General features: G+C 39.0%; 1 protein-coding gene and 1 long non-coding RNA gene across 2 annotated transcripts; both read left to right on the top strand.

The window, feature by feature from the left end:
* The first annotated feature begins 6293 nt into the window (after positions 1 to 6293).
* dnaaf4 (dynein axonemal assembly factor 4) lies at positions 6294 to 15385 on the top strand. Its single transcript, XM_037107905.1, has 9 exons — positions 6294 to 6610; positions 7605 to 7752; positions 8097 to 8230; positions 8383 to 8587; positions 8668 to 8813; positions 12060 to 12169; positions 12252 to 12405; positions 14530 to 14635; positions 14873 to 15385. Exons 1-9 carry the CDS (start codon positions 6488 to 6490, stop codon positions 14989 to 14991), a joined length of 1245 nt encoding a protein of 414 aa, XP_036963800.1. The 5' UTR covers positions 6294 to 6487; the 3' UTR covers positions 14992 to 15385.
* Positions 15386 to 23894: 8509 nt separating this feature from the next.
* On the top strand, positions 23895 to 25441 carry LOC119024793. The gene is made up of 3 exons (XR_005076601.1): positions 23895 to 23975; positions 24168 to 24299; positions 25280 to 25441. It is a non-coding gene; the product is annotated as an uncharacterized LOC119024793 (long non-coding RNA).
* The last annotated feature ends 973 nt before the right edge of the window (positions 25442 to 26414 follow it).

Genomic DNA, 26414 nt, shown 5'->3' with positions numbered 1-26414 from the left:
AAGTTGCAGAAGACACAGAAGGCACAGTGGGCACAGAGGATGGACCTAAGATGAAAAACAGCAAAAACAAAAGCTTGCCATGTTATAGTCATATTACACTTGGAAATGATGCAGCTTATTTTCTAAATAAAAAAGTACAGCTATAGCTTGTAATAAGAAAACAAACAGTGGAACAACTAAAAATAGTTTGAGAGGTTTTGAAATAATATGGATTTGTCTAAAATCATGTCCCTTATCATATGATTATATCTTATATTAGAAAAATATTCATCTCAGTATGTTCTGCAGTGCACTGAGCAATTAAAGGCTGTTTTGTTGTTAACTTACCAGATACAGCTGAGGCTGCAGAGAGGACAGTGTGCACAGTGGGAGCAGTGGATAGAGATGGACCTGAGATGAAAAACATATCCCTTGTCCTATGATTATATCTTATATAGGTCTATCTTAATGAGATAACTAAATTAATTAATTAATGCAAAATCATATTGCTAGCAAACGTCACCGTGTTTGTAATTAACGTTAGTTATTTAACATTTGCTATCAAACATTGTTGTCAAAAACATTGGTTTGATGCAAAAAAGTGACCCAGAATAATATATATACTGTACACTGAGAATCAACTTATTCAAAGTATTACACAAAAACGTTAGCTTGAATAGTAAGCTATCTAACCTAGTAAGACATTTTGAATGAGTGTTAGCTAGCAAATTTGCTATTATAGGTGTAACCCTGCTAAAAAGATTTAAAAATAATTAGTGGAATAAAAAGCACTCATTTTATTTATTTTTGTTATTTGTTTCGTTTTCTTTTTCTCTGTAATAAGTGTATATTTGTGTTTGACAAAAATGTAAGAGTAATCTTTAAAAGTGAAAATATGTATTGGTTTAAGTTTTGTTACCTAAGGAAATCCCATGAGAGAGAGGGATGAGAGGTCAGGCAGATGAAAATGGAGTTGGCCTATCTCTCTGCTCATCTCCCATAAATGGCTAAATCAGTTACTGTCAGTCCCTAGGTCTTATACTCCAAAATTACCTAAATGACCCCTCTATCCTTTTCTGGAGATGTATGTGTTTAGATGTCTTCCTCCATCTGATACAGGAGTCAGGCTCTGTTTTAGTCCCTACAGTGGCCTTGTCTCCTGCTCACCTTTGACTCACATACAGCTGAATGTTGACCCCAAGGTCCCTTGGAGCTGTGAGCCCGGTATTGTCTGCATTCCCTAACTCACACAAGGATGAGCAGGTTAAATTTACACTGAGCTGAATTAAAGGCCAGAATGTGTTGCCGTCCAGAAACCGTCCAGAAAACAATGTCCTCTTTGTTTTATAGGTAAATATAGTAAAGTAAAGTATAGCTGCCATCTTCCTCTCTTCAAAAGTAAAAAGGATGTCCAATGCATATACTGCTGAAAAGTGAGAGGTGGCAGGCCAGTAGTCATTGGATATTATGTCATCCAGTCCAGGACTTTATGAGGCTTCACATGCTTCGCATCGAATCTCAGGCAATTTGAGATCATATCGCCCTGGAAAAAGAAATAAATATGTATGTAAGGGATAATGGATGACAGGGCAAATATCAAAAGTTAATGCATGGCCAAGCTGGTATGTGCTTATGTTTATGGAATTTAGCAGGTGCTTTTGTCCAAAGTGACACAGAAAAATACAACAATTAAAATGATCACATGTAATTTTAATTATTATGTAAATTATAAAATAAGCTAAGAAGAGAATACAAAGCTATAAAATCCCAGAGAATAGGAACAGGTGCTAACACCAATAATTGATGTTACAGGCGTTAAAAATCCATTTTGCAACAAACATAACTCATACAAACTATCTGCATCTGCATGATGCCGTCATGTTAATATGACCCAAAGCTCTTGTCTAAGGAATGCTTCAAGGACTGTGCTGAATTAATGCCATGAAGAATTAGGCTCCTCTGGGTGTGGCAAAATACCATCCAACCTGTAAAAGCTTGGCTTACCCTTTTCATTCATTTAGGGCATTGAGGAGTGACAGAAAGTGAGAGGGATAGTTGACATGAGACGTGATCTGGAAATAACTGTGGGTGACATTCTGCAGCCACTTATACAGGATTAAGTGACCCCATCACCACCCCTGAAGTTCTTCTTACCATTCATTGTAACCACAACTATGGAATTTCCTGCGATGACACTGGATGACAACTGCATATTTTTGCTGGCATCTCCAAAGGTATAACACACTCTTAGAAAAAAAAAACATGTATGAGAAATTAACTTCATGGCTTCATCGAATGATCAGAAATCAGTATTTAGTTTTCCAGATGATAACTGGAAAAAAAAATAGTCTGAGAAGGGGACTCTCAAAAACTACAACTTACCACTCTGGGTAAGAACCCTTTCCACAACACAGGTTGTCAGAGGCAATGGTTGGAAGAAACCATGTATCATTGCTTCCTTGTTGTGGAACACTCGATCCTGATGGACGCTGACGTCACACTGGCCACAGAGAAAAGGGTGTGGTCGGCAGTCACAACAGCGGATAACTTCTGGATGGTCTTGACACTGTTGACAGACTCGAGTTGCCACATACTGTTTGCCCACCACGGTGTTGACAAGCCTGGGTCTCTCTTTTGCCCACCACCCAGAGATCAGAGTCTTTCGAGTTGACCAAACACCGGAGGCTTGAGGTGATGTTTCAGCCACATACAGGTCCTTACCCAGTGAGCGCTCAAGCTCTTGAAGGAAAAACTCTGTTAAGACAATGCACAATATTGAAAACCAATGACTTATAACAACAAAAGATAATGGCATTGAATAATGATCATTTTGAAATGTGTAATAGCTGCCATCTCTTGCTCAAACACAAAAATATGAAATGTACATTCCTATCGTAATCAATGAACATACTGTTTTGCATCAGTGCCATCAAAATAAAGAACATACCAGCAGTAACTGAGAGAAAGTCGCTGGTTTCCCCTTCCCCACTGGTTTCAGGAGCCATGAACTGATCATCAGTCTTCCGACTCTGGCTGGGACTGGGACCTGCTGCAGCCACACAATTTTTTAGCGTCTCAATGTCCTTGATGCTAGGCACAGGTATGTAATGATAACCTCACATATGTTCTAATTTAGACCCAAGACTTGTGATCATGTTGTATACCATTCCAAGATTAACTAGATTTGGAGATAAAGTCTATATTTTAATTAAAATGATTGTAAAACAAATCTGACCTGCTTGACCTGCGGGAAGAGCTGGACCTGGCATAAATAATGTTTCCCTCACTGTCCCTCTTAATCCACCTAACACTTTGCTTGCTGTTTGATGAATGGCTGGTGGAAGGCCGAGAGAGAGAGAGAGAGAGAGAGAGAGAGAGAGAGAGAGAGAGAGAGAGAGACTGAGAGATAGGAAGAGAGAGAACAATACAATAGTAGAGACAGACTGACAAGATACTAGACAAACGTGGCTCTTAAAAGTGCCTTTATTTGTTATAAAATGCTGCTAATTGGTAGTTGCAAGTGAGAGGGATTAAGGAATCTGTTGAGAGAGAGCAAAACAAATCAATATAATATAGAATACATCACCAAATAACAAAGTAAATATTTTGTGTTGTGTAAGTCCATACTTCACATGAAATGGTTAAAAATTCAGTTCACACAGATTAAAAATGAAAAGTTCAGGTTTTTAATACAGCATTTAAATGTTTAACTAGTTCACGTTCAGTTCATTTTATTAAAGCTATAACAATATCCTTGACCTAGCCCTATAATATAGTATCTTTCGTGCCCATGGATGTTTATGAACTTGTAAATAATTTAATTGAAGTCTGGCAGTTTATGGCGTTGTGACATGAATTTGCCAGGGTTAACTTGAATGCAGCATTTTTTATTCAGATTTGAACCTCACATAATCTGAGCTAGTTCAGTGACAAACAACTAAATTGCATTCAGTTCATCATTCTAGAAAAAAAATAGCGCGTTCTCCTGGCTAACTCTTAGCTAACTATGTGCAGCACCTTATATAGCAAATTGCATTTGGTGCAAAATGAGGTTGTTTTATGGTGTCTCTATCCTACAACTGGCAACAACTTTACAGCGTAATTTGCTTGCACTGATCCTAAGGAGTGTCGCATACAATGATGTATCACTGTTAAAGTAGTTGATTGAAAATGCGTCTTTTTGTTAAATATTTATTTATTTGTTATACGATTCCACATACCCAGGAGCTTAATAAAAAATATATATACAAGTCAAGATAAACATCTGTAACACAAAATGCAGGGCCTGAAACTGAAACTTCCAGCGCAGGCAAGCCGCACGTTGGCTAACCCCTTTGTGTCAAAATCCGCCGATGAGGGATTTGTGTTCAAATCTACCAGCTGACCCTCTACGTTGACAATCGAGGTCGACGCCAGGGGGATATGACCAAATGTCAGTATGTGACAAGTAGGGAAGTTAATAGTGATTTCAGCTGAGGCTCACCTAACATTATCATATTTCTCTCTACAAAACAGTAACCGCTATCACTAAAATAATGATATGGTCGATACTATGAGAGTCTTTTGAGCATTCTGTGATGTTTTTGTGTGCCTGTGGTCAGAAATGTGTCTTGTTGAGCAGTTTAGAAAAGTGGATGCGTTTGTCTGCCTCTAGATATTTTTCCTCTCAGTTTAATGGGACTCAATACCGCAGTTGGTCGGTGTTCCGGTCAGTAAAATGCCCACCAAGCCAAGTCCAATTGTCTCCAGAGAGCCACTGTAAGCATGAGCACAAGTGTGCCTACAAGCTGGTGTTTTTATTTTCTGCTAGAGTGTAAATTGTGGAAATGAGGCCAAGTTGAAGGCGAGATTTTCTGATTTTTTTTTGCAGCTCCTCTTCACTCTGGCTGTCAAGCATTCCACCCAATACACACCAATGCAAAAATCTCAAAGTGGCTGAAAAGTTACCAATGTTTCAAGTGTGACTGTGCAAAAAGTATGAATGCTGCGAAAAAGCTGAATTTGGGGGAGAAAGTCCTAATCTTTGTGAACGTTTCACAGTTTGAATGGAGTTTCTATCTGGAAGTATGAATGACTAGATGAGCTTTGAATGTGCTTGAAAAAGTGTGAAAATTGAGGATTTTTGAAGATTCCGTAATCTGCTTGAATGGGAAAAAATTGATGAAAAACGTCAAATATTCCTGAAAATATGAATGATATCAATTAGAAAAAAAAGAAATGGTCAATTCCCAATTGAGATGAATAATCTGTGTTTGAATGGAGTAAATCCATTGTTGAAGGATTTAAGGGCCAAACTCTCAGACCTGGAAGATTTGATAAGTAAAATAAAGAATGTGTTCTGCATTCACAGCCAATTAATTCATTATCATGAGAAAACAATCTTTCTTGTATGGAGATAACAAAATAAACTAATTTCTTATCACGACAAAAAAATCTTTGTTATGTGGAGATAACAAAATAAATTAATGTGTTATCACGACAAAACAACCTTTGTTATATCGAGATAATGAGATAATAAGCTGTTATCACGAGATAACAGTGTTCCTGCTCAAATTCCTTTGAGCTATTTCAAAATAAAACTGAGAAATATTCCTAAATAATGTTCACTGTATACTATTTGTTTCTTCAATATTTTTACATGATTTTCTGGGCGATAATAGTTGTGAAAGATCAGTACTGACCTTAAAAACTGATGAGAAGTATGTCTGTGTTAGTAGGCTGGAATTCCTGAGAGCTATTTCAAAATAAAATCAAGACATATTTACTAATGTTGACTGAGTACACTTCTTCGTTCTGGGATATTTTTAAACGTTTTTCTGGGAGATAGTGGTTAGGAAAGACCTATAGTTAGCTTACAAACTTAGAGTATTTGTGTGTTGTTATTTATTTATGTATTTATTTATTTATTGTATTGTATTGTTTGTTTATTTATTTATTTATTTTTGTCAATTTTACAATGGTCTCAATGTTCCTTTCACTTTTCGCCACAACCACCACGAGGTCGTTGAGTTGATGAGACCATAGAAATGTTTGTCTTACTTATCTGTACACAATATGACCAACCTAGATGAAACTGGTGCAGTTTTCACGACGCTTTTAAGGTTAGAAACAGAAAAAACAAGCGAATGTCGAATATAAAAAAAATGTCACCTCGGTGTGAAGCGGCTGTGCAAACCTGTGTGTCTTACGTTTTCCGCAGTGGCATATGCAGTATGTCTACTTTAAGTTTAGTGTATAATTTCTTGAAAATGATTACAATGGTTCGAAATTGCGATTTCTCCGAAAAACGTGAAGGCACCGTGATCGATGTCCGGTCACCATAGCAACGAGACGCTATGCGGAAACTTGTCGTTGCCAGTTCTTCTCCTTTTGACGCAGATATTCGCTTTTAACTGACTTCATCGATACATCCATCAGTAAAGTGCAGGTGGGAAGCCTGAACTTTGAAGAAGCTGCTGGCACAGTTGCAAACAGGAGGCTGACGCTGAGGGAGGTTAGCGTGTCAAAAATGCCATTGCTAGTGACAGACTACTCATGGACACAGACAGACTCGGCGGTTTACATAAGCGTGCCTTTAAAAGGATGCAAAGCTGAGAAAGTAGACATTCTGTCTACAGACGAATACCTTAAGGTAAATCACCATGCTACAGATCTACATGTAACGTTAGAAATGCACGAACAACAGGATAGAGTTTTTCAACACGTTTTGCTAAAGAACACAACACTTCAGCCACAGCCTACAGTGTTGCTGTATTGTGTAGCTTACAATGTAGCTGCATTGTGTAGGTTACAGTGTAGCTGTAGTGTGTAGTCTACAGTGTATATTGTGTAGGTTACAGTGTAGCTGTATTGTGTAACCTACAGTGTGGCTGTTTTTGTGGTCTACAGTGTATTGTGTAGCCTACAGTGTATCTGTATCGGGTAGTCTACAGTGTAGCTGTATTGTGTAGGTTACAGTGTAGCTGTATTGAGTAGACTACAGTGTAGCTGTATTGTGTAGCCTATAGTGTATAGTGTAGCCTACAGTGTAGCTGTTTTGTGTAGCCTACAGTGTATCTGTATCGTGTAGTCTGCAGTGTAGCTGTATTGTGTAGGTTACAGTGTAGCTGTATTGTGTAGACTACAGTGTAGCTGTATTGTGTAGCCTATAGTGTATAGTGTAGCCTACAGTGTAGCTGTATTGTGTAGCCTATAGTGTAGCTGTATTGTGTAGCCTACAGTGTATCTCTATCGTGTAGTCTACAGTGTAGCTGTATTGTGTAGCCTATAGTGTATAGTGTAGCCTACAGTGTAGCTGTATTGTATAGCCTATAGTGTATAGTGTAGCCTACAGTGTAGCTGTATTGTGTAGACTACAGTGTAGCTGTATTGTGTAGCCTATAGTGTATAGTGTAGCCTACAGTGTAGCTGTATTGTGTAGCCTACAATGTCTATATTGTGAGGTTACAGTGTAATTATATTTTGTAGCCTACAATGTAACTGTGTAGCCTGCAGTGTAGCTATATTGTGAAGTCTAAAGTGCCATTATGATAGAAACTAAGTTAAACTAAACGTTATTTAGACGGGGGCTGGTGTTTCTCTTCATGGAGTACCCATAAATGTTTTCCACATTCTCTTCTGTACAGGTGCATTTCTCACCGCACCTATTTGAAGCCTTTCTGTTCGAACCTGTTGATGACGTCAGAAGCACAGCAAAGGTTGGAAATGGAGTAGCAGTAATCAGTTTGTCAAAGAGGACCAACAAAATATGGGAGCATCTGATGATAACTACAAGTAAGAGCAACTACCCTATATGTAGTCCTCTCACTAATCCATTCCAGCTGCACAATCCAAAGGCATATTAGAAGAGGTATAATGAGGAATTGCCAGCAGCCGTCCAGTTTAAACAAATGTTCCAGCCAGTGTGTCAAAAAAAAACTTAAAATCACTCATGGACTGTGTAATTGAAGGTGTCTAGTTGCAACTGGTCTACAGGCCCTACATTAGGCTCTAATATAGATAACGATAAAGATCAGCTAACCTTGAGCTAATCATTTCAAATGCCTGGTTCACTTGATTAAAAGCATGTCATACCTTTACATTCAATTCATATACAATCATAAATCAATGTGTTTCAGATGATAAAATAAAACAGAAGAAGATCAGAGAAAAGGCTGTGTCGAAATACCAGGAAAAACTTTCTCTGGCGTCTATATTCAAGGCAGAGAAACAGCATGCAGAGAAAAAATATGCACTGGAGACAATGATGAAGGTAACTTACTCAGTGACTCCACAATCTACTCAGAAATCTCATCACCAAGTGTCCAAAATTACTGTCAGAAATCTGCTGTAAAATCTAGAAGACTTCTAGCTATATAGGACTTTAGGACTTATATACACTCTTTGTCTTTTATTTGATCCCAGCTCGAAAAGGAGGAGAGAGACAGTATCCAGAAAATGAAGGAGACTGAGCGAGAGAAAACCACATCAGACCTAGCAACATGGCAACTGAGACAGAAGTCAGAAGCCCAAATGAAACATCAGAGTCAGATAGATAGTCAAAACAAAGTGAAAGTCATGACAGAGAAACATGACAATGGATGTTCAGGTTGTGGAAAGGTCATACTGGGTAAGTAATTAACTGGGTGATCACATAACTTTCTATATTAGTATGTTTTGGTATTTTAATACATATATTCCTGCATTTAGATCAAACAGCCAACAGTGAAGCAAAGAGCAAGAAAGATCAAGCAGACCTGCCTGCTCCAAGACTTGCTGCGAACATTAAAGTCACATTTACCCCACGAGTTTTTTCAACAGCCCTCAGGGAATCAAGAGTGCCAGAGGAAGAAGAGGTGAGCAACATGCATCAACATATTTGTTTGGAAACTTGCAGCACAGTCTCCTTTACATTTTTGGACTCTAAATAGATCAACATTAACTTCAGGCAATCATCCCAAGAGGATGAAAGACACCAGTCTAGAATTAGTGTACAGCAAAAAGATTTCTCTCTTTGATGCTTGATCAAACTGTTCTGTGTATGCTGAGTAATAACATTTTGAGAAAAAATACAGTTTTTTCTGTTTTAACAGACGGAAAAATGTGTTTACACGACCAGTAATCACATGTAGTGTGATTGAAGCTTAAAGGTCCCATATTATACTGTTTTTCATCAATTTCACACAGGTCCAACAACACTGTATTTGAAATGCATTGCCCAAGCCCATCCGTGTTCCTGAATTTCAGCTGTCTAAAAGTCGCTCTACTGAACTCTACTGAGAGCAGGCTGTGCCTGCACCTTTAAATGCTAATGAGTTCCATCTGTCAACACCTGCCTTGCCTGCTACACGCCCCTCTCAGGGAGAGGATACCGCTTGTGCTAGCAGTAGCTTGCGCTAATGTTTTACAGCGGATGTATCGCTATGGCTTGCCGACATAGTTCAGAATCGTTCATCATCTTCACTGGTCCAAGGAGAGATTATCTAAGTTCAAACCAGATTTAGATCCAGCTTGTGATCAATGTAAACAAGTCCCGGCCACACTCTTTCATATGTTTTGGACATGCCCAAAGCTGTATAGATTTTGGCAATTGTTGTGGAAATTCTCCTTTGTGAGGTAGAGAATTGCACTTCAGTGTATGAATCAGATCTCGTTTAATGCACGCAGTGAGGAGGGAAGGCAAAAGTGTTCTCTGCCAAACTCTAAATTGATATCCCTTAAGTACAGTCAGAGAGAAGAGGTTACCTTCCTTTACAACAGTCATGAAACATTTTCTTTACATAATAATGACTCTTTGATGTTTGGGTGTATCCTGTCTTCCCAGGACAGTGACTCTTTGATGTAACAGATGGGACAGCAAATGTCATCTTATCTAAACGTCTGTATCTTCCCATGTGGGGTATGTGTCCCCACCTGTGGCTCTTGTGACACCTCAGGCAATGTGACATTGTCCCTTCCTCCTCCTGTCCTTACAGCACATTTGATCACTAACAGGAAGACTATGTAATTTCTCACACAATCTATTTTTGAGGCCTTCTCTAAAATGTATGTGAAAACGTTACACCCATCCCCTTTAATTTCATTATTTGGGGTGGCCCCAGTGGATGTCTCTCTCAGTAAGTGCAATATAACAGACTGTTTTGATATGTCACAACATTGCAGGAGTCTTAGCAGGGTGAAGAGAGATTGCTGATTAGATTTAAGTGTATCACCATCAATTTTTATCTTTTGTTGGTTTTGTGATTCAGATTCAGTCAAGCCTGACTGCAGGTGAACAAAGGACCACATACATCTTTACGCGTGAGGTTGATCATTCCTGAGTGTCAGCAAAACATTTTTCTTAAAATATCTTTCATTGTGTTCAATAGACACCTAATCATATTCATATTTCAATAGATTTATGATATATTAGAATAGTACAAATCCAAAACTTTAACAATATACTGCAAAATCAACATTAAACACGTATAAAAGAATGTATCAAAACTGTGCAAAATAGGTCATTGGCTTTTTGAAACGTGTCCTTTAATGTCTGCGTTACAGAGGTAGAATGAGATGTAGTGGTGGCAGCATTCGATTGGCCAGTAGACCCTCTTTGTGGAAAAAATGAATAGAAAATGTGATTATTAATTATTACTCTCATTGTGCAGCCAACAGATCACAAAACTCACAATTTAGATCATATCACTTTTGTGAGAAAGGAATATTGTTAATTTAATTATGAATACTCTATTTTGGCTCTTATCTTTATCTAGACACTTATTATATTCACCATTTTATATTATTTTTTATATATAGTCTGTTCTACAAATAATTTCTGATAATACTAATATATATTGCCAGTCTGTCTCTGTCTGCCTGCTCGTCTGTTGTCAGTGGACTCTGTAAATCTGATTGGTCAAATGGCGTCTGAGACACAGGTAGACACTGTTTGTCTCAAATTCTCCTCACTGCAGCTCTGCATCAATATTTGGGGAATTATTAGGTTGACTTGAAAAGTGAAATCTACAATTAATAAGCGGTTCAGATAAGGTGCCAAATCACGGATCAGCTTCGTTCAATTATACCACTATCTGCTCAGTTTACAGTAGTGACAACAGCAAATTAGGTAGAGAGAACTCGTCATACACGTACATCATGCATCCGAGTTTAAGGTTAGCTTACCTTGCATTTGCCAAAAACAGCTGAGGGTGATGATTGGGTAAATTGGATGTGTTGTCGCCCCTTGCAATAACTTTCTTCGTGCTGTCTTCAGCTGTGTGAATGGAGCTGGTGAAGCTTGACGATATAATATGTAACATTTCTGCATAAAAATGTCTTAAAACGACTAGATTTCTGTTATATACTTTATTGAGTTGTGTACTTACATTTTGTAAAATGTTTTAAACAATGTTCAAAGCAGAGAAATCAACAAGTTTGTTCAAGGTGAGTGTGTGTATATTTGGTCGCCTGTCACCAAATAAGACTAAATATAATGTGAACAAAACTTCAAAACATTACCTCATCTGTGAATAATTGAGCCTGAGACACATGCATAGATTTTCATAAGCAGTGGTGGTTATTTAACATTAAGGACAACTCCCATGATCCCATGCTATTAGTCTTTTGTTTGGATAGAGAGACACCTAGCAACAAAAATGACAATTTATATGTAATGGGTTTATGTAATTGATTAGATATTTTTACTGTCCTTACTCTGTACTTCTCATGGAGCCACCTGTAAATGCACTTCTCCATGCATTTCTGATTAGTGAAGATCATTTGATCAGCTGCCATCATTTCAGCATTTCAGTGCCACTGGCAGGTCTGCTTCACACAGAATGGAGGGGCCACAGGCTGCTAAAACACTTTCACTGCTCATTCACACCGGACTCATCACTTGCCATTGTCATCTGTCCCATGTTAACATTACCTATTATGAATTGTAGCACAGATTTTGTTGATGCATCAGCCGTGAGTCTTTTATGGTTCTAATGAAGACATTTCTGAATTTTTAAAAAATTATTAGAACGTAGCCTTTGTCTAATTGTAATATTATCAACCATATTCTTTCTGAGTGGAATTAGTACTAATGTTGCATTTTATATTTTTAAACCAACTAGTGGCTCAAAAAACAAGCTGAAGCCAGATGTGCAGTTAATGCAGATGTTAAGGAGCTGAAGGACCTTAAGGGAAGTGAGAAGAATCCTGATTGGTTAAAGGACAAAGGAGAGTAAGTCAAGTCTCCTCTCAGAACTATTCAACAACACTTGTTTTTTCTGAACCATGAACACTAAAGTGACTCTTTCCTATAGCAAATGCTTCGTGACTGGGGACTACCTGGGTGCAGTGAATGCCTACAATCTGGCCATCAGGCTCAACAGAAAGATCCCAGCTCTGTATTCAAACAGGGCTGCATGTCATCTCAAGTTAAGGAATCTTCACAAGGCCATTGAAGATTCATCCCAGGTCTGTACGGTCTCTGTGTTTTATATCATGTGCTCTCCACTCCATGTTGCACTCTTCATTAAAACTGCACTTGCTGATGTCTTGAAACTTGCTAATAGCAGCAACACATAACTTGGTTAATAATACCTGGAAATTTTGTATAAGGAGAGAGAATTTAGAATAGAGTCACAAAGCCTTCACACTGCTGTTTGCAACACTGTTGTAATGTTGCTCCTAAAATAAAATTCAACTACTGCAGCCTCTATAAAGTCTTAACAGTTAACACACAACACACAACTTTAGTGGCAGCAACCAGGGATTGACTGATTTCCTGTTTTCAGGGCCGAAGCTAATGCTGTTCAATGCAGCCAGGATTGCAGAGATTTTTAAATTGAGGAATCAAAACAACCGCTCCATAAATGAATGGCGCAACACAGGAGGGCTAACTTCTCAGGTCAAGACTGTGCTGTCCATTTACATCTGAAGGAGAAAGAATATTCCTTTAAGGACAACGATGTAAACATCTTGGCCAGAGAAGACAGATGGTTTGAAAGAGGAGTAAAGAAATCCATCTGTGTCAAACCTTAACGACTGTCTTTGTACAGAGGAGGTGGCCTACAACACTACATATCATGCACCTCCTACAGAGTATTGAGTTTAATTCCCAGACAGCTCAACAAACATTCACACCTGGGCTCACCTAGCCCAATCAACCCTCATGAAGACCCACAAGTGGCCCAAGTGACTCTGAAACTTAGAGCTCACACATGTCCTTAACAACTCTGTAAGGGTCTCTCACACAGAGTTTAAAAGACTTCAGCTCCCCGCCAGTTAGTTAGAGCTGAAGTAGACTCTTGACTGAGAGGTGAAACATCTTAAAGAAACTGAAGCAAATTCAGATGTCTACGATACAGCACTTAAAATTGTTATGAAGTGGAAGTGTTTGTCCAGTAAACCCATGTCTATTCTCGCTCTGGTCATGCAGTTGAATAGAGAAGATTTTTTTTTTGTATCTCTGCCCACTTTTATCCAATCATGACAGAAACCCTAACCCTCCATAAAGGGGCAGTTCTTCCTGCACGATGAACACGCACTCGACCAAACGTTATGCAACATCAGCAGACACCTTAAAACACAGCACCGTAGTGTGTATGACTCAAAATGAATAAAAAAGTAGTTAAAACAGTGTGTTTGTGCAAGGAGCTATACACCGGTTTTTTGACATCCATGTCTTCCGGTAGCTAGACCAAACTAGTCAATACATCGAGCGTGCGCTTACTCCCTCAGTGGCGGAGACAGAAACGTATTCCAGCATTTTCGCTTTTCTGTTCATAACATACGTGTCCATGTTACAGCCTGTCATGAGTCATGAGCCTTACAATAGCATGTTAAGCCTGTTAAGCACACGCTCAACAGATTGATTAGTTTGGTCTAGCTACCGGAGGTCACGGACGTCAACAAACTCATATGTGGCTACTTGCACAAACACACTGTTTTTTGCTAAAGCTCCATTCACGGAGCCCTGTAATGGTTGGACCAAATGGGTTCGCGTCTTCGTTACTGGCAAGTCAAGGGTAGTTTGAGCAATGAAGGAGCATGTTTAAATTGACCAAAGTTCTCCTTTAAGTATTTACATTTTCTGCTGCATTTTGAGTCCGGCACTCAACAGCACTAGCAGACACCTAGAGTCGTGAGACATAATCTTGTTCGACCGCAGTTATAGGCATGTGTTATAAACACAGCACCATGAAATGTTCCCAACAGAAGGATTAGAAGAAGTGCTTGGATTTGTGTCTCTTTTTTTTTTAAAGTATTTTGGCTGAATTGCTCCATTGTGCTCCAGCAGCCACCAAAATAGAAGTTCTGCATATCTGCTCCAGAGGGCTCCAGACTGCCAGAGCTGGGACATAGTGTTATTAAATTAACACAACAGAGGTTACTCTAAGTACACAGACAATTACTCACAGTTAAATATAATAATAATGTTAAATATAATGTCAGCACTTTGATTTAGCTTCTAATGTATTCCACCTTTGGCCTGAGTTCTGTACACGTCATGTTGTGAATTAAGCCAATTGTAAAGCCATATTGAGCTCTTACATAGCTTTTCTGTAAAACTGATATAAGTATCATGTTTCCCTGTAGGCTCTTGATCTGTTGACTCCACCAGTTTCTGCCAATGCAGCTGCCAGAGTCAGGGCCCATGTTCGCCGTGGATCTGCTTTTTGCCAGCTCCAGCTCTATGCAGAAGGTTTGAACAGCATCTGTTAGTCTCTCTGGTTTGGTACACTGGTCCTATACACTTTTAAATGTTATATTTGAACTTTAATGACATTCACTCACAATGATTGAATTCTAAACATCAACACTTTTTGCCTTGTGTTTAAAGATATAATTGTGTAGTAACAATAAGTCACTGTAGAATGTTTGAACATGTTTGTACCTACTCTGTGCTGTCAGCTGATCAACATGTGACGTGTTTTCTCAGGGTTACAGGACTACCAAGCTGCTCTAAAGATTGACCTTCACAATGAAGTGCTGCAGGCAGACACACAAAGAATCAGAGACACTATTCAAGGCACTGCAGCTCAACCTGAGACACAGTGACACACAGAAAATGCCCTGTGCTGCTTGTTTGTGTTATTTGTCCCTTACCTGATAGAATTATACATGGTAACAAAGAACTCAAGGCTGCTCTGTATCTCTGGTCACAGACTTACTGCATTATTGGGAGCTGGAATAGGTCTGTTTGTGTGTAAAACAATGTTCTACTCTATGATGTTGATTACATGGGAGATACTCTGTCAGTATGCACAGAGCGCCCTTGTGTGGTTAAATGTTACACCTAAAGGGAAATATAAATGATGGAAGCTGATGTTAATTCAATGAAAAAAATATTATAAATATGAGTTTTACATATCAGCTTTTTAGTACCAGCATGTTGGTTTGAGTGTGAATATAATAAAAGCCTTCAGTGCTCTCAAATGTGTAGTGAAAATTCTCCTTTGTGTGATAGAGAGTTTCTAATTCTCAGAAGAAGTTTAGACTGATGACTAACGAATGATGAATCAGAACTTTTTAATACATGGCTGCACTGAGAGAAGATCCCGAGTCTCCTCTCTCCTCTTTGTTAGCATACAAAGGAACGCTGAATTGAAACAAAGCACGACAAACCATACAAGTCATGCTAAAAAAAATGCTAATAATATTTATATATATATGCACACACACACATACTTACATACATATATACAAACATACACATACATATATACATACATACACACAAAGTCAAATTAAAAACACAAATGGGGGGTCAGTACTGTACCATTGCAATTCAATTGTTCATTTCATAACATGTTCATTTCTTAATCATTTTCAAGTTAATTTACATGGAAACAAGGTGACAATGTGACTTACAGGGCTGCACAGCAAGAGTCCTCCACCATATCAAATTTGGAACTCTGTGATAATTCCCAGAACTTGGTCTCAGTTTATTCCAAAATCATGCGCGGAATCATTCATCAAATTGGCCATCCGCTCCATTCCAAGAAGATCAAACAATTCAAGTAACCATGTTTCTTTTGAAAAACAATTTGTCTTACATGTCTTCCAATTCATCAAAATCATTCTTTTAGCAACCAAAAAGCCTAGGCCTGCTATTTTCCTATCTCTCTTTGACCTGAGTTGTGCAGCCCTGTATCCCAACAAACAAATGAGAGGGCAAGGAGAGAGTTCTGTCTTCAGCATAAGTGACACCGAGTGGACCACATCCTCCCAGAAGGATATATGTAGAGGACAGTGCCACAACATGTGGATCAGAGTTCCTACTTGACCACACCCACGCCAACAGAGGTCAGAGGGGCTGGGGTCTATTTTTTTCATTCTTGCTGGTGTGATATATGCTCTATGATGGATTTTCATTTGTATGACTCTGAATCTGACCGATGTGGAAATGGCTGCAGGGTCCCTCCATATTCTTTCCCACTCTGTTGAATTTAATGGGAAAATCCTGTTCCCACTGTAACTGAGTGTGGGCGTTTTGAGGAGGAGCATATTAACAATTTATATAGACCCGAGACTGTTCCTCTGTGTGATGCTGAACGTCTCAATTTACTATCTATTTCAACATTGTACTCCAAATATTGTCTTGGGAATTTTGACAGTATTGATGTTAATTGTGCATATTTTAAGAAAGCCTTAGCATTTAAACTATACGTCTTTCTGAGCTCCTCAAAAGACAAAATCGCTCCATTTTCTACAATTTGTGAGATTACATTAATGTTGTGATTCTGCCATGCAGGGTCTTACAATGGATTCCCTGCTGCTTCAAATGCTGCGTTGTGCCATAGTGGACATGATGCTAAGGCAGTCTTTGTTATTCCCAATTTTTTATGAACCTTTTTAATAATATCACATGACAGGCTGATAATACAATTGTCTATTTTTGGTAGAGCAGGATGGTACCACAGTGATGACAATGAAATTAATTTGTTCTTGTCCCTTATAATACCTTCTTCCAACCACTCCCAACTACCTTGGATTCTGTTATGTTGATATCCCCACATTAAAGGGAATCTGGCATCAAATGCTAAATAATACATATACACATCTGGGATTCCCAAGCCCCCCTTATCTCTTGGCAATGATTATTTTGTCATATTCATTCTGGGCTTCTGTCCTTTCCACAAGAAATTGGAGAACCGTTTATTTATATTATCAAACCAAGGTTTAGATATATGTAAAGGAATGGAAGAAATTAAATAATGGCAGAATGTTCATCTTGAGCACCTCTGCTCTGCCCCATAAGGACAAAGGCAGGTTAGACCACCTTTTAAGGTCTTCCTTTATAGAATTTACCAAAGTTTGAGCATTTAATTCAAAAATTTTACTGATAGGAGTTCTAGTCTTAATGCCCGAATATTTCATCCCCTCTCATTTCCATATAAACGGAGTGGGTCCCAGATCTGTAATGTATGTAGACTGATTTAAGGATATGGGTTCACTTTTGCTCAATTTATTTTATAATGTCATCTGCATACATTAAGTTTGAAATCATGACCCCCAACTGAAACACCTGTAATATTTATTTCCATCCTACTGCCAATCAATGCGGTCAAATGCTTTCTCCACATCCAGTGATACTGCCATCACTGGATGTGGAGCTGGCAACTTGCATGATTTGCATGAGTCTCCTCATAGTGTTGGATAATAATCGCCCTGGGATAAAAACAACTTGATCCAGGTGGATTAAAGTGGACACAGTTTTTTCTAATCTTTTTGCTAATATCTTTGCAAACAATGTATGTTAAGTGTATGTTAAGTAAGCTTAAAGGTCTGTAGATGTTTACATCTAAGTGGTCTTTCCCAGGCTTTGGCAAGAGTGATATTATAGCTGTCCGCATTGATTGTGGCATAAATTGCTTCTGTATAATGTCATCATATAAAGTCACTAACAGTGGTGTGATATCTTTTGAAAAACATTACAAAAGATCAGTGGTGTAACCATCTCCTCCAGGTGCCTTACCATTTTGACAAACATTTAATATTATTCAAAATTTCAGCCTCTGAAATTGGGGCATCAAGAGATTGTTTTTGCTGTTCATCTAATTTTGGCAAGGGTAGATTTGCAAAGTAAAGATCCAGCTCTTGCTGTGTTACTTTACATTCAGCTTTGTACAGTGATGAGAAAAATGTTTTAAACGTGTCATTGATAATATTATGGTCCCTTAAAATCTCACCACTGTCATTTCTTAGAGCGGAGACTGAGTGCTTTTGTTCAAGTTTTTTTAATTGGTATGAAAGCATTTTCCTACCTTCTCACCATTTTCATAGAATTTCTTTCTCAGTTTGTATAGTGTAAAAGCAGACTCCTCTTTCAGTAATGCTTGTATCTCTGCCCTTGCTCAAAGCATTGCTTGTTTCAGAGTATTGTCACTCGGATTTGCAATGTGCTTCAACTCAAGCTCTTTAAGTCTGGATAGTAATTTCTCTTTGTTTTTTAACTTCTCTTTCTTTTTATATGATGAAAAATTAATAATCCATCCCCTACATGTTACCTTACAGGCCTCCCAGACTGCCTGAATGGGAATGTCAGGGGTTATATTTAATTCAATGAATTCTTTTGTATTCTGTTGTATTAACAAAAATTGTCATCTTTTAACATGGAATTATTAAAGCTCCATCTTTTAGATTTTGGTTTAGATTTAGGAGATGGATAAAAATTTAATGAAACTGGGGCATGATCCGATATGACAATACTGTGAATAGTGGAATCAACAACAGAATCCAATAAATTATTTGACAGCAAAAGATAATCAATTCTGGAGTAAGAGTTATGTGCCCTTGAATAAAATGTGTACACTCTTAGAAATAAGGGTTCCAAAAGGGTTCTTCTGCAAGGGCTGAGGTTCTACCTGGAACCATTTGCTTCTGAAAAACTCTTTAGCAAAGAAAGGGTTTTTCAGGGGTTCTTGGTAATACCAATGGTTCCAGTAAGAACCATTTTGATCCAGAGAACCCTTTAAAACCCCTTTCCTGAATAAAGGGTTTTAAAAGGGTTCTTGGTAACACTAAGGGTTCCAGTAAGAACTATTTTGATCCAGAGAACCGTTTTTGGACGAAAGAGTTCTTCAGGGATTGTTGAAGCATATAAGATCCTGTGTCACCAGGGACATACTTCCTGATAACACTTACCAGTAATGGTGCAAATTACAGTTCCTTGTGACTACTGATACAAATACTTTTCATATTCATTTTTTTGTTTATAAGTTTGTTTTTTTTAAAGCAAGCTCTTCTTCTCCAGATCCTGTTGATCAAACTATAACATGATTGCCCATCTTGGGTTTTGAACACCTGCCACCCAGTTTAAAGTCACTGGTAGTAATGACTAAGCTAACCAGCTAGCTGCATTGAGTCATCAGGTCCACCATGCTAGTCTATTACCTTACACCTTCTGATCAGCCGTACAAATAATGGCAGACCTATAAGTGACATATTCTGTTACCAATTTATTTTCACAACCATTAATTATAAGAAAGCAAGATCTTCATCAGCAAATCTTGTTGACCCAGGCAAAGGTTAGCTGTAACTGGGATTTTAACCCCCACCCTCCAAATCTAAAGTCTGTACCATCACTGAACTATCCAGCAGAACGTGCCGATCAGGGACTCCTCTGACTCGCCACACTCACTGACACAGCCAGGTTGACAGCTCCTTCATGTCTGTGGTCAGACAGAGTGAGCTGATCATGTGTCTGTTTAGCTCTGTCTGTACAATATGTGACTTCTGCTTTTAGGTCATAGGTTCAATTCCCATGTTGACAGATATCATACCTTGGCAATGGCAGTCTCAAAATTTGTGTGTGGAAATGCAGTTGTGCATTTGGAGGATGAAAGCACCAGTGTTATAAATGAAACCTGCAATCTTTAGGGTCCGGGCAGCCAAGCTGCCATGACACTATTGCAGGAATTCTTCTCCTTCTTTCTTCTTCTTCTTCTTCTTCTTCTTCTTCTTCTTCTTCTTCTTCTTCTTCTTCTTCTTCTTCCGAGATCATACTTCCCATGGTTGAAAACTCACCACACTTGACAGAAATGTCCGACCCCATGCCAGATTTACTCAACTCCAAGGAGATGGAGGACCATTTTTGAAATCTGCCTTGACAACTGCTGCCTGGCTTGTGATGCCTTAAGTCCATTTGAGAATTAGCTCAGTGAGTTAGAAGCTGGCTCTTGGTGCCAATGAAGGTGGGTTCAAAACCTGACAAAAGTGATGATGACAACACATCAAAATACCGGATGGTCTTTGTGAAGCAAATGTATAAAGTCTTAGAGTCATGATAGATTCAGACATCAGTTATTCACTTATGAATCAAGTCAATTAAAAAAAAACAAATTAACAACATTTCCATGCTGTCTAGATGCAATATGTGTATTTTCAGATTTTTGTCTTGATAACTGATTTATTTTACAGTGGTTTTAAATCTGCCTGCACAGCAGTGAATGGCTTACTCAATTTGTGAAGCCACTGTTGAATTGCCACTTGCCATTTAGCTCAGCATGATAGACAATGGTCTTTGGTTTCAGAGGTTGTGGATTTCAGCCTCAACTGGTGCAAAATGAACATTATAACGTCAACTGTCTTGCCTTCCTGTTCTCCTAATTGTTGCTCAAAATTGCCTAAATTTGCCAAAAATAGCCTGGACCCAACCCATCGCTACACAGCAGCTATAATTGTGTTTATTTTTAAAAAATTTAGTTACACTACTCCCTTCTTCAGGAGGAAATTGTCAGGTCAGGGTAAAAAAGGGAAAAACTATAACACAAACAGGAGTCATGACAGAAATGACACACAGCAAAGTACTAGCGGGGGTAATTGAACCCAGGGTCCCTGCAGCAAGGATATAAGCCCTCTTTCTGGGGCATCTAGGTGAGCTATATGACTCACTGGACACAGGCTTTTGAGAGTTTGTTACAAGTCAGGTGATCTAGGGATACAATTTGAAGTTGTGAGTTCAAGGCCTGGTTGATGCAGAGTGGCCATGTTAATGCCTACTGAGGTGATGTGTGGATTAGTGACAGACAATTTGAAAAATATTAAACGCTTATTTTACCGACAATTTTACTCATGTATTTGTCTCCTCATACTTTTCCATGACTGGCCTCATCCCATGGCTGCTGTAATACTTTTCCATGATCGGCCTCATCCCATGGCTACATGGATGTACCCTGCTGACTGGCTAAGTCTAGTTGTGAAGCTGCACATAAGTTGATAGAGGAAGGTCTTTGATGTCAGAGGCCAAGCCTTAACTGATGCAAAAATCACATTGTAATGCTGACTTTCGGGCTACCACATCAGGGTTCGTTGATGCCGGGAATTGAACCTTGATCACCCCGGGGAAAGGGTGAGGTTTGGTGCCTGGGAGCTGGCCCCATGGTGGCTGTCATGTGTGAGTTAAGAGCTGGTTGCCCCATATGGTCTGGTCTTCCCCCTCTACAAACCAGGTGTGACATATCAATAGTGATTACTGTGAACAGAACAGAACAAAGAACAGGAGAGAGAGCGAACAGAAGAAACTTCAGAGAATCAAGGGGAGCTGAATATAATATCTTATTTCAGCATGCTTGACCCTAGCTGAGGACTTTTATGGTGAAAGGTGGACTAAGCATTTGTTTCTTGTTATGTTTTGTTCGTTTGCTTGTTTGTTTTCTTGTAGAAATGACTTACACAAGTGTGTCATTGGCTTGAAAAAGAGGGTTTTGCCGAGTACTGCACACACATTTTCTGGTGGGATATAATGAATTATAATTGCCAACGGTGTCCACTTAAAACCAGAACACATTAGGGATACCTGAAACATCTAGAACTATATCATCAAAGTGAACCTGACTTTGTTGTTGAATGCAGCCAAAATGGATGCCCCAGTACTTATACAAAAATATCATCCCTTCGAAAACACATGAACTGGAAGCACAGAACTACAATCCAAGAGGAAAGCTCTGAAGTTCAGAGAAACCTTGAAGATCATTTTGAAGAAGAGCCCCACATAGAGACTTCTCCCTCTTTTTTTAGAGAAACTAGCAGAAGTGAAAACACACTTAAATAGAGATCTCACCTTTTTTATGGTCAAGCTTCAGGAAGTTTACCACATTACCTCAAGTGATAAAAACAACTGTTGCTAAAGATGTTGGGGAGCTTTTTCATAAATTCACTGAGCAATATCAAGAACTGCTAAAAATCTGTCTGGAGGAAAAGGCAGAAGTTGAACAAAACCTCAATATCCTTTTGGAGGACAAAATATTTGACACGTTTTTAGGACATTAATAGTGAATGTAAGTTCTATCAGTGCTGCATCAATGACTTTGGCCTTGTAGAGCCAATTGAGTATCTGCTTGGACACGATTCACATGGGAAGAAGGAATCCTTCCAATATATTCCTGTCCAGAAAGTTCTGCAAACCATTCTTACCAGAAGTGACGTTAGGAATCATGTTTTAGAGGATGTTAGGGTGCCTACAGGAGGCATTCTAGGCGACTTTCATGACGGATCCGTTTTTGGGAATCACCCTTTTTTCAGTGTTGCAGATACAGTTATACACTGATGAATTTGAGGTTTTGAATTGTTTGGGGTCTAAGAAGTCATACTGGTGAGCTGAGCTCTGGAGACGTGCACAAGCCCAACCTCACTGCTCCTCTCTCATGTACACACCATGGATCTACATCCATGCTACACACGGGCTGTGCTGGGCCGCTGCCAGAACCAGTAACGATGTTGGTAGCAACGTTGCGGTAGCCGTCCAGCTCGTCTTTGGAGAGATGGGCGGGCTGGTGAGCACCATGGATCTAATACATCCATGTTGAGCACACACCAATGTGCAGGTAAGAGGAGCAGGGAGACTGGGCTTGAGCTTGGTCTCTGGAGCTCTTGTAGCTTTTTAAGCCCATTTACCATTATCTCTTTTTAAACATTTCAATAAGAGAATCCATTGGGTAGGCTACATGGATTCTATTACTGTAACAGTAATTTATCAATTTAAATTAAAAATCATAATTTAACACACAGCAGGGACGAGGGTGCGAACCGCCATCCCATTGTGTAAAATGCTTGTACAGACTAAGTATTACACCACTCAACTATTATGAAAGCTAGTCATAATAGCTATAGCTATTCATGTGTTTATTCGGTATATAATATATTGCACTAATATCACATGAAAAAAAAAGTCTGAACTATGGTAACTCCTTTTCGGATTATTTAATTGTACATAAATATACTGGCATTTTAAATAGGTCACGATTCAAATAGCTGGCTAATATGGCAAATCAGCATGTTAAGAGAGGAGCAAATTGGCATATTAAGAGAGGAGCAGTTTTACAAACAGGCCCTCCCCGGAGCGCCCAAGGAGGCATCGGTCATTTGATTGGGCCATACTCTAGCTGTCTCCCTATTGGCTGGCGAAACACAGTAGCACAGGGAGGGAGAGCTGTGAGTCGGAGCAGGTAGCTCACCCTGAGAGCATGCACTGTAGATCTGAGCGCGGGGATGTGCAAGAAGAAGAAATGTGAGCACAGGCATGTGATTTTTGAGTTCAAGCACACATTTTGAAAGAAAGCAGCAGACATCTTAGTGCAAGTGCAAAATGAGAGAATGAGGAGAATAAATCAGCATGAGAAGGAGATGTGTCACTGAAAAGGAATGAAATCATGTTCTCAGACTGAAAATATATGTCAGTGCAAAATCAACCATTTGAATGGATAAGGAACAACATAACCAAGAGATGAGATACAAATGGGTTAATAGATAATTGTTTTTAGTGTGTTTTACAGCTGATTTAAAACATGGGTCCAAACTGACCCTAACACCATAGTGGTAGCAGAACGATAACACAAGACGAAGGTTAAAGAGAGCATGATTCTTCCATATTATATAACTTTTTTAAAACTATCATGTACATCTCATCTTAATGGTTACCTCTTACCATAATGCTTGTGTCATTTTTCTTGAATGCATATAGGCTCAGCAGGGTGAAGAATGTAGAGAGGATGAAAGGAGCATTGAAGCTCATCTCAATGATGTCTTCAGAAATGCTTAAGGTACACCCAGAGGTGAAATCTTTAAAGGAGAGAATGAGACGAACCCGTGCATACCGCAAGACCTTCATGGCAACTGCCTAAGCTGAGGAAATCACCGAAAAGTTTCCTGCACTGAAGCTTCCTAAAATAGTTGGTATCTTCAAGCACTGAATTGACCATATTTAATTTTAATGAAGGAGCAATTCCTTGCAGACGCTGATTGCAGAATGGTCACAGAGCTGGATTGAATGGCAACAAAGATTGTTCAAAGAGCATCCATGTGTGACCTACAGGACTGCTGCCAGAGGGCAATCAATGACTGCCTGGATGATTCAGTAAGACAAGGTATCTAGGCCTATAAGTGTATCCATAGGAGCCACAATCTGTATATCTGAAAACAAAAAATATTACAGAATAATTTTTATTAGGGATGCAGCAATTTTACTGCTGCCTTCCATTTTCAGAGAGGACTCATCCTTTCTATACACATTATCCATATTATGGCAACATTGTTTGTTTTCACAGCAGCTTTTTATTTACTGATATGTATCTGCATAGGAGCCAAACGTGCCTTCTCCAGCAATCATGCTTCATAACACACAAGAGGGGAACCCTTTGCAGGCACAGAGGATAACCCTATACCTGGATGGTATACAGGTTTTGACTGAGGACAGCAGCATGGACATATATGCTATGAGTGCATTAATGTCACTCTATTTTGTTTTTGCTGTCCAGTACCCAAAAGAACTGATAAACACTCTTATTGTCATTGAAAGATTTGTGTTGGGGATCATGGACCACAGCGTTGTACCCATTTCAGTGAAGAGACTATACAACTGTGTGGGAAGTGTGAGTGGGAGTAGTGAGTAGATGAGTTGCAGCATGGGATTTCATGCTGTATGTCCTTGTTAATGGTCAAATTCCTGCTGCTGCCCTTTTATGTTAGTACATATTGATAAAAATGTCCCTTATTTAATACATATTTTGGACATTTTGATGTTGGCATACTGGTGTCTCTAGATTTCCATTATTGTTACAATATGTAACATTTTGAGTACTTGTTAATAACACTGAAAAGTATTTCAGCATTATTTAAATCAATGTGAAAACTTTGTGGGGTTCCCTCACTTTCTCATGATTCTGTTCCACTGTCACACTTAGTATGTACAGTATGTACTCTGATTCCTTTCATTGGACCATGCATTATTTTATTGTTTGTAGATAGCTTACAATAAGGCACAGTAAATGCAGTAAGTGCACCTTGGATTGGTGGAACTAAATCTCTTTTTTTGTCTCCCCTTTCTGCCATGTCACCATTGCTGGAGACTACACAAATTCACCTACTGAGGACAGCATGATGTGTCTGGCCGGTCATGTTGCTGATTCCACTGGACCTATGCTGACTTTTCACCTGTTGTCCCCTGGGACCTACACAGCCTCTCCTGTTCTGTTGGACTATCTTTAAATAAATGTTTTTCTCATTGAAATTGTCATGACTCCTGTTTGTGTTTGTCCTGGTTCTGGTTTTTGGTTTTTGGGTTTTGATTAATGTCTTTATATCTATGTCCTGTTGTGTCCTATGTTTTGTTTTTCCATGTCTTGTGTCTCATGTTCTGATTTTTCCATGCCCTCATGTGTCCTTTAAGTCTTTCCTGTGTTCTCCCCTCTGGCTCCCTCTGTCTGTTGTCTTGTTCCCTCCTGGTCTGTTCCTCTGTGCTCCTCCCCCTCATTATCACACCTGGCTTCCTCCCTCCTCTCTCTCCCCACCTGTTCCTCATCTTGTACTCAGTGTCTGTGTATTTAGTCTCTGTGTTCCCCTCACTCCTGGTCCGGTCATTGTTTTCTGTTTGTCTTTGTTTGTCCATGCTCCTGTCTGGTATGTTTTGGTTTTGAATTTTCCATGTTTGAGTTGAACTTTGATTTTTGATTTGTACTTTGTCTGGCTTACTGGTTTTGTTTTGCTACTTTGCCTTTTGCCCTGTTTTGTCTGCTTTTGGCTTTTGTAATCAGCTTTTTAATAAAAGCTCACCTTTTGTTTGTTCCCTTTCTCCTTGCCTCCCGTGTGTAACTGCATTTGGGTCCACCTCCCCTTCCATAGTTTTCCCCTTTAAAACCCCAACCTGACAGAAATTTTTGTCAGTGTCAATGTCAACATGATAAATGACCACAATATAATATGAACTAAACTGATATGTAGAATATTGTATGGTTCTTTATGGAACCCTCGGAAGACAAGGCGGTTATTGGTGAAACCTTTAAGAAGGGATGTTTTTAGAAGCCCCTGTGTGATGTCTAGATGAAACCCTTGAAACATGAAAGGGTTCTTAGTGGAACAACCTGTGTGGGTTCTAGATGAAACCCTTGAAATACAAAAGGGTTCTTAGTGGAACTCCTTGTGTGGGTTCTAGATAAAACCCTTGAAATGTGAAAGGGTTCTTAGTGGAACTCCCTGTGTGGGTT

This window comes from Acanthopagrus latus, chromosome 8 (genome assembly GCF_904848185.1).
Source record: "Acanthopagrus latus isolate v.2019 chromosome 8, fAcaLat1.1, whole genome shotgun sequence".
NCBI lineage: Eukaryota > Metazoa > Chordata > Actinopteri > Spariformes > Sparidae > Acanthopagrus > Acanthopagrus latus.
The sequence above is the reverse complement of the archived record's forward strand: the minus strand, read 5'-3'. Positions and strand labels throughout refer to the sequence as shown.